The sequence below is a fragment of the Strigops habroptila genome, chromosome 3 (genome assembly GCF_004027225.2).
Source record: "Strigops habroptila isolate Jane chromosome 3, bStrHab1.2.pri, whole genome shotgun sequence".
In the NCBI taxonomy this organism is placed as follows: Eukaryota; Metazoa; Chordata; class Aves; order Psittaciformes; family Psittacidae; genus Strigops; species Strigops habroptila.
In genome coordinates, this window is record NC_044279.2 from 58,551,659 (window position 1) to 58,565,960 (window position 14,302).

The 14,302-nt window shown below is 40.0% G+C and overlaps 1 protein-coding gene across 4 annotated transcripts in view; it reads left to right on the top strand.

The window, feature by feature from the left end:
- Positions 1 to 14,302, top strand: part of ITPR2 (inositol 1,4,5-trisphosphate receptor type 2) — a 264,777-nt gene that overhangs the window by 90,888 nt on the left and 159,587 nt on the right. For all 4 annotated transcript variants that reach the window (XM_030477958.1, XM_030477953.1, XM_030477954.1 and 1 more), the window contains 2 exons: positions 805 to 949; positions 1,888 to 2,038. In XM_030477958.1, coding sequence (XP_030333818.1) covers positions 805 to 949; positions 1,888 to 2,038 — 296 coding nt within the window. The remainder of the gene's footprint in view (positions 1 to 804; positions 950 to 1,887; positions 2,039 to 14,302) is intronic.

Below are 14,302 nucleotides of genomic sequence, written 5' to 3' on the forward strand. Positions count from 1 at the left end.
GAACTTGAAGTAATCCAATTGTGCCTAACATTACAGGTTTGTTAGGCTGAGACTCAGTTTTACAGTTCGAGCTCAACTTGAAAGCCACAGTTGGAAAGCCAGAATTTAGAGTTAGGTACCATTTTTGCCCCAGAAACAGTTTGCAGAGGCTTTGGCCTCCACCCAGCAAAGTTCTCAAGCATGTGTTAAATTTAAGTACTGGAGAAGGGCCCACTGACTTAATGGAAACCCTCTCTGGCTTAATCGATTTGATGGGGCAGCACCACTGGGCTAGACACCCAGACAGGGAGTATCTGGCTGAAGAGACAAAGAGGAAAAAGTATAAAGCTGCAGCAAACAGTATTGCTTCTGTTAGTGAGATGAAGGACTGTTTTGACATATATGAAAAATCAGTCCTAGTTGGTGGTGCAAAGGAGGAAGCTGACTGTCCCACGCTGCTTTCATAATCTGCTGTCTTGTGGAAATATCGAACTCTGTATGATGGGTAGAGAGGACAGCTGAGACTTAGTGACTTATTGAATTGCCACAGCAAGATTTAAGAGTGCTATCTGCCAGAACTGTGATATTTTCCTGTCTCTGTTATTCCTGTTCACTGCAACCCTTCCTGGTACTGCTGGAGGGAAGGTTTGTGCATCTTTATGTGTCTATGAAGAACCAAATGACCTCTACCCCTTCTACTTGCAGAGAACTAGAGAACTGACAGTAATTTCATATCATCATGATCAGTTTATTTTTTTCTTTAGTAGCAGCTGATCCTGATATTAGAGGTGTTTAATTTCCTTCCTTCTGTGCCTTGTGTTGTAGATATGATTCTTTCACAGACTCTTCAAGGAATGAAATGAAGAGGAAGTTTGCACTAACTATGGAATTTGTAGAAGAGTACTTGAAAGAAGTTGTAAATCAGCCCTTTCCTTTTGGAGACAAAGAGAAAAATAAACTTACATTTGAGGTACTACTTCTGCATCCTACTTGTGGTATTCCTCCTCATTTCAGATAAGTCGACATTGATTCTCTCAAAATAAAGCTAGTTGCAGAATAATGTTTGTGTAAAATGTTCTAAAGAAGCACCAGTTCCTAATTCCAGTGTTCCTGGTGGTGACCATTGCTGCAGAAAATAACATTACTGTCTGCTGCCAGACAGCTGTATTTTAACTTCCTTCTCCTGAGATGGCTGCATTTCACTGGCAGAAGGAAGGATATGTGTGAGGGTCAATGGCCGTATGCCCTTTCTCTCAACATTAGTGAATTAGCGTGCAGGAATTCCTCAATATAAGTCATTTTTTCTGTGTAAGATATGACTGAAGGAAATACTCTGAATAGCCTATTCCTGTTTTAAAATATTGTTTGAAATTCCTGACAGAAACTTTAGATAGGCCTAAATCTTCTAGATTCAAACAACATTGAATAAAGGGGAAATGCTTACAGCTTTTGTAGTTTTTCCTCCAATCTGCCTCCCAAGCTTTGGCGCTCCTGCCTCAGGTCATCTGAAATCACCTCTGTTCAAACTTACAACAATCATCTTCCTGTTCTTCTGACTTCCATCTTCTCCACAGCTGCTTCCTCTTTAAACAGTTTCCTGGAGTCTTTCCTCTTGATCTTCTATATTACCCCAGATAAAACTGTATCCTTTCAAACCTTCCTAAATCTCATGTTGGTTTTGCTCTCTGTTGTAAGTTGACTGGCCAATTGTTTTGTCTAACTCTGAAAAACATTTAATGTCACTGGTCTTAGTCCAAGGCCCGTTTAAATCACTAATGCACTAAGTTTGAGTTCACTTTAGATCTGAATCTCTGTGAAAGCTGCTGTGTGAAATGCAACTGTGTCATACAGCCAAATACCACAAAGGTTGCTGATGTCTCCTTCATTTTTCATTTGTTTTTCTTATAGGTGGTACATCTGGCTCGAAACCTCATATACTTTGGCTTTTATAGCTTTAGTGAGCTTCTCAGACTGACCCGGACACTCCTCGCCATTCTAGATATTGTTCAAGTTCCTATATCATCATACTTCGAAAGGTTGAGCAAGTTTCAGGATGGAGGTGAGAGAAGCAGCAAAGACTGTTATTCCAGTGTGGAATTTGTGATTTAGGTTGGAAATAATTTATGGACTGTCTCATTGATCTTCCGATGTTCTTTATTCACACAATAACCCACCTACAGGAATGTCACTGCAGGATACATTAAGATGGTCAGCTAAAAAGGAACCTTTTTGAACAGAACTGCAGCCTTCATGACTTGTGGTTACAGTGTTGGTGCTGCTGCTCCTTTGCTTGTTTGTAACTGAACTTTCAAATCTGGATCTAAGCTTCAGCATCTATTGCACTGAACATCCCAATCAAATGCAGACAGCATTTGCCTGGGCACAACGATATTGATGGCTCATATATGGCACAAGTGTTATTTATCTTAGCCTTTCACTTAAAAGGAGAATAAGATGTTTCTGGTCCAACAACTGCAGAAGCACCAGATAGAAGTCCCGATGAGGCCATCCTCTGGATGCGTTGCCAGTTTAGAATACGCTTTTTTAAATCCAGATCAGAGTGCCTGTCTGACAACCCCAGGACAATACTGTGTGTCCCACTGCCTTTTCTACCGTGGCTTAAAACTGGGTTGAAGAATGAGCATGCCAGGAAAGTGCTGAAACTTAGCAGTTTAGTTTTCCTGTGTCTGTGGATGGGAGGTGTGACAGTCATGTGGGCTGAAGGTCCAGGAGACAGATGGCAAATTCTGTTTTAATATGTGGCTGCTGTAAGTGTCATTGCACTGCCAGCTGGCCCACAGCAAGGAAAAGGATGAGCTGTCTTGTTTGAAACAACAATTATTTTGTATTTTCTCTGGGACGCCTTTTCACAGCCTTGAATTTTCCTCATCATCATTCTGCTCAGTTGCTTCTACAGATGCCCTATGTGAGTGTACCATCCTTCATAACTTTTCCTTCTTTGAGGCTCACACACTCTGGAGAAGTGTAGATTGTCATTGTCATCTCTGAGAAGTCTTATGCTTGGTTCTTTCGACCTTTCCTCCACTGCTGCCAGTAACCTTTGCTGAAAGCCCCTTAAGTCTTTCCTGCAGTGCTGTGCCCACTAAGGCATGCTATAGCTGGCTGCAGTACCTCTACAGTGCTAGACAAAGACTGTATGTTCAGACACTTGGAATTATGTTTGCTTTTTTTGTCCCTGAAATACTGCATTGCAGACTCTCTTCTTAAATGGCTCTGGCCACAGTTTGGCTCCAGATACAATCTTGGCATATTGGCAACATGGAACATGCAGATGTGGTTCTTCTGTTCTCTCTCTGCTCAAGTCTTTAATCTTGATTAGACCACTCATTCAATGTTTTTACTCACATTTATTACCCATAAAATTGTATTTTTTCCTTAATTCCCTTTTATTTCTGTTGAAGGGTTTCCTTTTAGGCTATATGGGAGAGGGAAGAACCACCCATTAAGCGCAAATAGACCTGCTCCCAGTTGTACTAATTTCCAAAGCAATTCCATGTTCATGAATTTACTCTGAAATAAACAAGTGTGAAGGAATGCAGAAAATGTCACCACCATGCAAATGGGAACTTGGTAGCCTTGTTAGTAATGCTAAACCATTGCCTGGAGCCTTGTTGGAAACTTTTGTCACACATCTGTTTTTTTGTCTCACGTTCTTCCAGTAGAAAAGGAACGGAACAAAGGTGTGATTTTTTTTGTGTGTCTTTGGTTAGCTTTGGCCTTTATACAGATTCTTTAAACTTCTTTCTTGGCTGTAGTTGTCTCCAGGGATGTTTATCTTTTAAACACTGGACCAATTCAGGTTAGGATGTTACAATCCACTGATGTTCTTTTGGAATTTGTTGTTGTTGTTCCCCACCCTTCTTACCCGCCTTTCCTGCTAAGTGTGTGTTATAAAGCCTTTAGAGAGGGCTTTTTGGTAGCTCATATTGTTGTCAGTTGTGTCTGCCATCTTAAAGGAGACCAGAGATAGACATACTGGCTGTGCTGTCTTGGCTTAAAAATAGGCATTGAAATTTTGCTGTGGAGAGACAGGTGTTCTGATGTGGGAATAGCTGTTAACACTTGCTGGAGAGGCTTTCTACAGTCTTTGGTAAAAGAAAAGGATGCTCTTTGGATGGTCATATCTTGTCTTCAGCCTCCCTCTTCTTTTCTGATTGCCAAATCATAAAACACATAAACTAGTTTATGTGTTCTGTCTCACTTTCCAACTGAGACAGAATGATCCTGAATATTTAACTGTTATGCCCAAGCATCTTACCATTCCTCCTTCTTTCTCTGGAGGTGCATATTTACATACCCATGGGCAGCATTAAGCTTTGAAGATGCATATGTCACAAGGATGCATAATTTAGAAGGAGCTTAAGCAGTTTCTTAACTCCTAGTCACTAATTTTGAGCACCCAACTCGTAGAACTTTGTGCCTGAAGAACGTATTTCGTGTCTGAAGAATGTATTACTCAAGCAAAACAGGGGAGTACTTTTAATTAAAATACCCCCCACAAAACCCAGTCAGCATTCACTTTAGTTGCAGATTAAGATTAGAAAGGGGGCTCAGGAAAAAAGCATCAGGTACTGTAGTACCAGGTACTGACATTCTGGAGACAACTTCTGAGGCTGAAATGTCAGCTCTTTGTAGCTTCTTCATGTCTTTGATTTGCTTGGAAGCCTGCTGGTGAGGGCTGAATCAGACCATAGGGGCAGGAATTTGGCTAGCATAAGTTGCTCTAGTTCCTGGGGTTGTGAGATTTTGTGCCAGCTGAGTGTTTGGCTCCACTCTTTTTTATTTTTTTTTTTTTTTTAATTAAAAGCAAAACAAAACAAAGTAACTTTTATTGGGTAGCAGTCCTTTCAAACCAGCCCTGTGGTTGTCTTGCACCCGCATCCTGATTTTGTCTTTGCTACAAGATAGTGAGAAGGTTTGAACAAAGCTCTAAACACACAGAGGCTTTGATCTGCTTGTGTGCTCTCTGCTTTTTTAGGTATCACTTAGCCGTAGCTGAGGTGCAATGTGTCCACACTGAGCTAGAAAGTGCTGAGCTCAGGGGATTTGCTGGTTTGTGCTATAGTGTAGATGGCTGCTTCTGTGTCCAGTCTTTTCAGACTTAATGAATTTGTTCTTGAGCCCACAGCAAGGTGCAGAACGTGCTTATGTGTTCTGTCTGAGTGGTGGTGGGCTGGAACTTCTCTGTCTCGGCGTGTGTTGGACTGTAGATGATGCTAAGTATAAGTGAGTCCTGACTTGAGACTGAGCTTGAGCCTGTGACAGGGAGACCTTGCTCTACTAGGGTTGCTGAAACAGGCCTATATATTGGATGATCGTGTGTCTTAATGATGTTCTTGTAGTTTTTTATCTTCTGGGGGAAAGGGAAAGAGCAGGGGTCTTTTTGCATCTTGTGCAGTCACATCTACCAAATAAGTTTGACCCCAAAAGTACTGATGTTACCAAGGAGTCTGGATCCACCTTGTCCAGGACCCACTAGGGAAGGAACAGGCCAACAGAGAAACTGGTCTCAGGAATTTCATCTAGACCCTCCCTCACTCCAGTAGTAAGCACTGTTCATCAGGCAAAATTGTAGGTATGCATTGATTTTCACTTTTATAGTACTTATAAGATTGTACATCAAGGGTTCCCCCTTACCCTCTTACACAGTTAACCTCTCTGTTATAAAACTGAGTTGTTGAGAATGTTTTATTATTTTATCAGGTACCTGTCTTGGCTTTTTATTGTCCCTTTTAACTTATAATATTGGTCTCTTAGGCTATTAAGTACAAGTAAAGTAAAAAAGTTTACCACAGAAAGTAACTCAGCCTGATTTTTTGTGGTTCTGTTCTCCCATATTTCTCCAGACTGTGGCAAGGGTCTCACTACACAGCATCCTCTCTGGCAGGCCCAATACTTGCAACATTCGTACGATACCTTCGAAAGCAGAGTATTGCAGGTAGATGCCCCTCCAACACATTATAGCTCTATGGATATGCAGATTTACACAGCTTCTTTCTTAAAGGAAGTTAGCTTCTCCTAGTTGCAAAACTCATTACATTGATGTTATTAAAAACAAAACCAACCAAGCAAACAAAAAAACCCCACTACACAAAAAAAGGCAAGATTGTATCTATTTTGATTTTATAGGTATACTAATAATGTGTGAAAATAAATTATTAGGTTTTGGATATTACAAAAGTTGGGTTGGGATTTTTTTTAATCTTTTTTATGCATCTCATCAGTGATCACAAATGTCTAGGCATTAGCTTGAACTGAGTAAAAACACATATTTCAGTCTTTGAGGTGTAAATGGGTCTAAATCCCATTTCTGATGAATGTTGAAAGCCAGCCATGATGCTGGGGACTGATGATTTAATGATATAAACAAATGTGTTTAAATTTTATCAAGCACTAGTGGCCTGATCCTGTAACTCTAATGTAGGAAAGTGCTGCTGAATACCAGCTTGGGCTCTGTATGTTGTAATTTTTATCACTGTCTTCTTGTAAATTTACATAAATTAATATTCAGTGGATATTTAACAGCAATATTTTCTCAATAATTACACCTATTCAGAAATGCCGTTGATTTTCAGGTTCTAGGACAAATGACTTGAGAGGTTTGACCAAATGGAAAAGTCATGTAATTCCTATTCTGCAGCTGTACTAGATCCAAGGTGGCAGAAGTTAAGAATTTTGAGTAGGATCTATTTGGTTTGGGTCTTGCATTTTAGCTCTGTTCAAAAGTATTGATTTCTATGGGAAACTCAGTGCTAAATAGATTTGGGGACAGATAAGGTATACTGCCTTTCCATTACTGACATTGATTTGTTCCAGGTTGGTAGCAACAAAAGCTTCCAGCACCCGATTCCTATAATGTGAAGTTGTAGAGAACTGGTGAGCTTGGCTCTTTACTGGCTTGGCCACTGCTCCAAGCTGTGAAAACTAGTCAGAATTTTGGGAATGGGTACAAATATATTATGATGTGTGTAAATGAGGTGGGTCTTGGCTTTGCGAAGCCTGCCTGGAGTTGTGCACCTCGAAATTGAAACAGCCAAATTTACAACCAGCAATCTTCTCTGTTAAATATTTATTTTTTAAATAGACCCACTTATTTCAGTAAACCTGCTTGCTAAGTAAGGAAGTATGACAAGTGTTGAACTGTTGAAGCAAATCTGCAAAATGGGATGTATTTTCAGGCTTAGTGGAAGTTGCATGAAGACTTAATTAACCTTTTACATCAAGATGTCCTTTTCCATCCTTTGCTTAAATTTTGATGGTTAAGGTAGTTCTTGTTGTGAATTTCTCTGTCTTGGTTCTGCAAAGATGCTGAAAAGATCCTTATGTTATTGTAAATGTTATGCCTTACTCCCTTTAAAAAGCTTGATTTTAATGCCACTGACAGTTACTTTAATTGGAATTAAATTAGAGTGCATGTAGTTTTCAGGTGTGACCTTACTTGATGAAGACAGATTGGGGAAAGTTGGCTGGAAACATTTGTGAGATAGGCTCCTGGAAATAGAAAAGATCTATATATTTGGAAAGGCTTCTTACCTAGATTGCATCCTAAAAAATGAATTGGCTTGAAAATGTTGCACCCAACTTCTTTTTTTTCAATCAGAGTGTCTTAACTTTGAATCATTTTTTGAGGTTATTTGAAGTTTTTTTTCTGTTTCTTTTTTGCCTTTTAGATTCTAAAAAATATGGGGTTTACAAATTATACTACCTGTATCCTAAAGAGGCATTTTTTTCTTAAGGAGAAAGTGAGGACTTAATTTTGTAGTGCTGTCATTCTGGCACCTTTCAAGAACATTATAATCTCTTGCAGTTTTAATTAAAAGGTAACGTCATTGCTTTCCTACTAAGTGCACCCTGCTGTATCATTCAGGAGCCAGTCTGTCTTGTCCAATACTGGTTATTTATTCTCTGTGAATTAAAATGCACATCTTTCTCTAGGTGTGATTTGATATTTCAAATAACTTATTTTAGTCAAGCCATGCAGCTACAGCATATGTCAGGTCTGAGAGATGAAACGACATGGTAGTATTAAGCAGGCAAGCTTCTTTTGCCATGCAGTTCAGTGCTATTTAGTTAACGCTGATTGGGAATGAGAATTCCTCCTGTAGACTGAAAGGACTATGCATTTGTCTATAGGTGTCCTGAGATTGTGGAACATTTCCTTGAAATGTAGCAGGAAAAGTGACCCGTGTCAAGCTGCAAGCTTTGCTGCCTTGTTGGGATGTACCCCAAAGGATCTGACCCTCGTAGAGGTCAAAATGGGGAGCCCTTGCTGTCTCCTCAAGACTTCAGCACTGGTGGGCTACCATCCCTCTGCAAAGGAGTGCTTATATATCAGTGTTTCAGGGGACTTTTGTCCAGTCTTCAGTCCCTTTGATACATCCTGGTATCCTACTTAGTCCCTCAGCTTTAACTGAGCAAGAAGATAGGTGGTGTTTTCTTCCAGCCCTCTTGGCTGCAAGTAGACATGCAAAGGTCTTAGAAGCAGCAGTGAGGTCACTACTAGAACACGGCTGAGAACAAGCTTGGACCTGCCATTTCTGTTGTGCCTGTGGGTCTCTGCGACCAAGAAGGACCAGATTTCACCCAGGACTATTAGAAATTAGTATCATTTCTCAGGCTTGCATCCGTGTCTGTTAGCTGCTCTTTTACCTAGTTAACAATTTGAAATATCTTCTTGAGGCATACTTTGATTAGCAGAGCTAATGAGGCAGTGGCTGCCTGGCAGACTGGTGCAATAATCCCTGCCAGCAGTTTACAAGAGAAAAAAAAAAGAGGTTTACAAGAGAAAAAAGATTTAACCCTTAGGAAAATTAGCTGTGTTTATCACAGATGCCTGCAGTGAAGCAACTGCTGTTCAGTGCAGAATATTGTTAGATCAAAGGGGAGGTCAGTCTGAGAGTTTAATTCTCTGGCATACACCATTTCTCTTCCCTCCTTGTTCTTTCCCTCATCATGAGACCTGTGCACTAATGTGATTCCAGAGACTATTGCTCTTCTAGGAATCGATACCCATTTCATAGATGTAACTTGTCTAGAAGGCTTGATTCCCATGCTGCTTTTTACCTTCAAGGCCAGCATGCTTTCCCTTCGTCTAAAATCCATTACATGAAAGCTGTGGTTTTGACACTGCTTCGTGGTTTTGGGGATAGACAACATCAACAAAACCTTCAGAATGTCAGGAGAAGGTGAAGTTTGGTGGAGTTTCACCATGGCTGGGCAGCGGCGAGTTTCTATGCAAAAAGGGAGGACTTGTGGATTTACCGTAGGTCAGTGGAGGCTGAGGTGGCCAGATTCACTCAGGGGATGGGTAGTAACTGTATGTGCATTGCCTGTTATTGAGTTTTTTTGTTTGTTTTGCCTCATTACTTCTGAGGGCTGTATAAAATATAGAAGTGACCTCACCTTCCGCCCTTAATATCATGCATTAGGTTTTCTGTGAGGCTTACCTGAGGTCAGCTAGTTACTGAGTAATGAAAAATGGTTTAATGAAGATATAAAGCATGATTCTTGGTCTGATTATGGTAGGTTCTGCAGTTTTTATGAGCAAATTCTGTAGAAAACCTGTAAATATTAATACCTCTTTCACAAACAGAGCTGTAAGGCTTAATGCTTCTGCCAAATAATATATAGCTACTGCATGGTTCTCTGCACTACTTGTGAAATACCTGAAATGCTGTGGGTACTGGAAAGCAAACTGTGGATGCTGCATAGCAATTGGCTAGGAAATTTGAAGAAAAGGCATGAATTGCCAGCTGCCTTTGACAGTTGTTTTTCTTTCTGAAGATGGTATTTTGTCACTTACCATCCATACTGTATAACATAGCAGATTGTTGTTTACTTTTATATTCTGCTTTTAGAATTTTCGCAACCAGTAAATGACTTATCAAGAAAATATGTTTATGTAGAAAATGAAGTGTCAAATTACCCACTGTTTCGATTACTTGGGTGGTTTTATTTTTTCCCCATAATTGACTCCTCTGAAAAGTCTTTCTTCTCAGAGAGGCCACTGTGTTGTGAATTGTGCCAAGTTGTATGAGATTATGTGCTACAGTTTTGTGACAGAAACTGATATTCATTAGAAAGTTGTGATCACTGTAATAACAAGTAATGAAAAGGGGATGCACAGTTGTCTTTTCAAAACATGACAGGCATTCTTTTCTTTCCTCTTCTTTCAGTGCCTGTCAGTCTGCAGCTCCTTTAAATTACCACTTGTGTTTCAGTGATTTCACTCTTCCATTGGCTAACCTTGTGAGACCATACATTCAACAGGAGGCATTCCTAATGTGTTCACTGCTTATGGAAGGTTCTTGGCATCTGACTTGTCTTGGCAGAGGGAGGAGATGGGGAAGAATTGGGGTGAGGAAGGGAAAGTTGGAAAAATGGAAGACGATTCATGAAGATTGCCTTGCTTTCTTGCCCTCTGTTGGCCAGTCATAGTTCTGAGCAATTTTGCAGTGGTTTACTGGTGAAAGTGGTTGGTTGCACACACTGGCACTTTACAACATTGCAATGGCCATTCTCTCCCTGGCACATTTCTCAGCCATATATAAACGTTAATAACTTGATCTTGAAAAAGACAACAAATGCTGGTGGTCAGCACATTAAGGGTGGCAGTGCCATATGAAGGCACAACTCAGGCTTCTCTTCAGGTATCACTAGCAAAGTCCATGCAAAAGTAATCAGGGTTCACATCTATTTGCTATCTCTCCTCATTTAGTGCAGTTAACTAGCTGAGGCAGTAAGTTAATTTTTCCTTGGGCATTGGCATTCAGGAAGCACTTTGGAGCTGTAACTAAGATCAGAGCTCCGTTATTTTAGTCATTCTGTGCATATGTACTAAGAACTTAAGTCTCTTTTATTGAGCCAGTGTATTTTGTCTTGCGTTGTTGCAGGCTTAGCTGACGTGCAGTCAGTCACTTTTTAAGCCGCAGTAACCTTTCTGCATGCCTTACCTCAGAGACTCATACCCTTTCCTGCTGAGATAACTGTATTAAAACCAAGAGAACACAAAAGCATAGCAAGAAGAAACCACCACTAGCAAGACTGCTGCTGGCCCTTCATGTTTATGAGTGACAGATTTAAATCCATGCTTAACATTGTCTAGAGTTCCAAGGCTGGACAGATAACACTGAGCACAATGAGGGCTGGTTACTGGGGGTTCTTCTGGAAGAGAAGCTGCTGCCCACTCTTTTTGTGCATGAATGATCCTTATGGCTTCTTTTGCAGAAAAGACCACTTCCTCCCAGTGTTGAGATGAAGTCAGCTGCTTCATTACCATGCATGAATGTGCTGGTTGCCTGCTGTCTGCTCCTAAGAGATGGTTGAATTTCATCAGCACCCTTCAAAATACAGCTGTTAAAATATTATTCCTGAAAAGAAAGCTGAATTGTTCCAGTTGCTGTATTTAACTCTGGGAACATTCTCCCCAAGTCTGCTCTGAGTTAATTGAAAATAATAGTAGCATTAGACAGTTAAAAAGTTTTCCAATATGGGTTTACCCATGACACCTTATTACTGGCTGAAATAATGCAGTATAGAGTCACTACCCATTGCAGCTGTAAATACTAAACTGCATTAAGTAGCCTTTTCTCTCACTAAAATAGTTTCCTATGCAATAACGAAATACAATTTGAAATGGCAGTGATAATAAGTACCACCTTAATCCTCCTTTGCTTTCTTGCCTATAGCTGTGTAGATCAATTGCATGAAGGTCAATAGTAAAGGAATGTTGTGAACAGAGGGATTATCCTTATTACTGATGCTGGTGGGAAGTAGCTTCATAACTACTGCTCACTGATTTGTACCATCTTTTACTACCAGTGTTGTACGGGTAAGGGGAAAGGACAGCAATCATCCCAATTCTTTTTATTTCCTAGATGCTTTTAGAGGCTCTGTCATCACATTAGCTGAGTGCTTCCCAGTCTTTTTTATATCAGGCCTCTCACTGTCCTTTTTAAAGATGGAGAAAGTAGTCTCATTTATGGAGGTGGTCCTGGAATGCAGAGAGGGTGACTAATTCCTCAATCACAGAGGGAATTGAATCCCACTCTCTTCAGTGCCTGTGCAGTACCCCAGTGATAGCTGAGAAATAAGCAAGATGTATGCTCTAGGCAAAATCCCAGCTTTCTTTCTCCAAGAGCATGAGGTCCACACAAGATGTTGTCTGACTCCTTGTCCGAAAGACACTACATTTTTTTGTTAACTTTACACTGAGTGGACTTCAGTCTTGAAGGGTGGGCAGAAACTTTTCAAGATAAAGTGGAATTCTTCTGTCTCATTTGGGACAAACTGCAGTTGTATCCATTTTTTAAGAAGAATATCTTCTGGACTTCTCTTAGACTTCAGTGTTTTCACTATCAGCTGGTAACTCCATTGGCTTAAGTTGTTTTATAAAACACTTCTGTCCAACTGTGTGAAAAGGATGTTGTGAGAGAGAGGATGATGATTTTTCAACTGAGATGTAAAGTAGGGGTATTACCGGTCATGAAGCACCTGCACAACCTGTAGGTCTCATCATAGGCTTATCAGTAAGCATTGAAGACAGGATGATATGAATGAGGGCATATATTTCATGGCTTGACAACAAAGAAAATGCAAAAAGTTAGTTTAACTGAAGCTGCTTTAAGGCTTGAAGGTCTTCCACTTAGTAATCTAGCTTTATACAGGTGTACTGAATGATGGTCAATGCAAATAAACGTTTAGCACACCAGAAGAAAGGGGGCAAAGAGTGGAAGAGAGAGAGAGATCTATACTATGTTATTCCCCAGTTGGTTTATTTTATTTGAAAGGAAAATGCACCATTTTCATTTTGCAGCAAGAAGGGTATTTGAAATTATTTTATTTCCTTTATGCTGGTGTAAGCAGTTGGAACTCTCTCTGCCTGCCTAATGTGAGAATTTGACCCCTGGTTTGACATCTAGCATTTTTTTTCTTGACATCATGCAAAGTCAGAAATATGGTTTTTTTCCCTCCTTTGTAGGGACTTGAAGTACTATTTTCAAACAACCAATTCAGAGTGATTGCACACCAGACCGGATGCCGAATGGTACCTCAAATGTGACACTAATCTGTCTTATTCACTTTAAACAAGCAAATTCTTTGTGTGTTTTCCTTTTAAAGTCAGGGCTGAAGGCATACTCTTTCCCTGCATGCAATACTTGAGTTGTATGGATTGAAGAAAGAAGGCATAAGAGGAGAATATTGCTAATACAGTAAAATATAGCTTTGGCTTTTTACAGCAGATTATCTGGGAAGAGGGTCTCTTCAATGTGAGTAAAACTTGTCAGTTGCATGGTGATTAAAGTGTACTAAAAGACATACAAGAACTATCCAGGCTTACCTCAGCAAAGCTGTATTTCCTCCATTCTTTTCATAGAATCATAGAATAGTTAGGGTTGGAAAGGACCTTAAGATCATCTAGTTCCAACCCCCCTGGCATGGGGATTTTTTTGTTTGTTTGTCTTTGGTGTAGTGTAGGTCTTGGCACTCTTTCTGCGAAGAGGTGCTGTCATTCCTTTCCTTTTTTCCATTCATTCACATCTGCACTTTGCAGGAAAGAAAACTAATTCATGTAGGTAGGAAGCATGATACTCTCACTCTTTCTTTTTCCAACCTTTGGAAGAAGATAGTAATTGATTCACTGAGATGCTTTTCATATCAAAATTCACTATAAAAAAAGAACCGGTATAATCTAGGGGAACAGATGGTATTTCTTGGTAGGTTTTGCTGAACTGGCACCAGTCATAGGTATCATTGCAATTAGACTGGATAAAGTTTCTTGCCACATGAGTGTAAAATATTTTTTCCCCCCAGGCATAACATACGCAGGGCACTGTCATTATAGCTACTAGTTTGCCCTTCAGGACAGCCTTTAGGGCCTGACATTCTCCTGTGTCCTTTTTGAAGGGGAATGGTTGGCTAGTCATGTCAGTTGGCTTTGGTTTGTGGCCTCTTATTTCAACCACATACAGAGACTGATCAGACTTGCACAGCCTCAAATCTTTACTCTCTCTTACTGTGACATAGAAGATATTTGGATAGTCTCCTTCCAGCTTCCCATGTGTCCACAAAGCAACGTCATATATTGCAGCAATAGATGAAATAAATGAAATACCAAGAAAAGTTTTCTAACAATAATATGTAGTCAAGTCCTGGAATTGCCTCGGGATGCTGTATAATATGGAATATAAATGCTTAAATATTTTTAAAAACGGGTTAAACAAACAGAAGTGGTCTTAGATGTAGATAATATGCCTTCAGACAGAGGAATGGATTAGATGAACTACTAAGATTTCTTATGCTC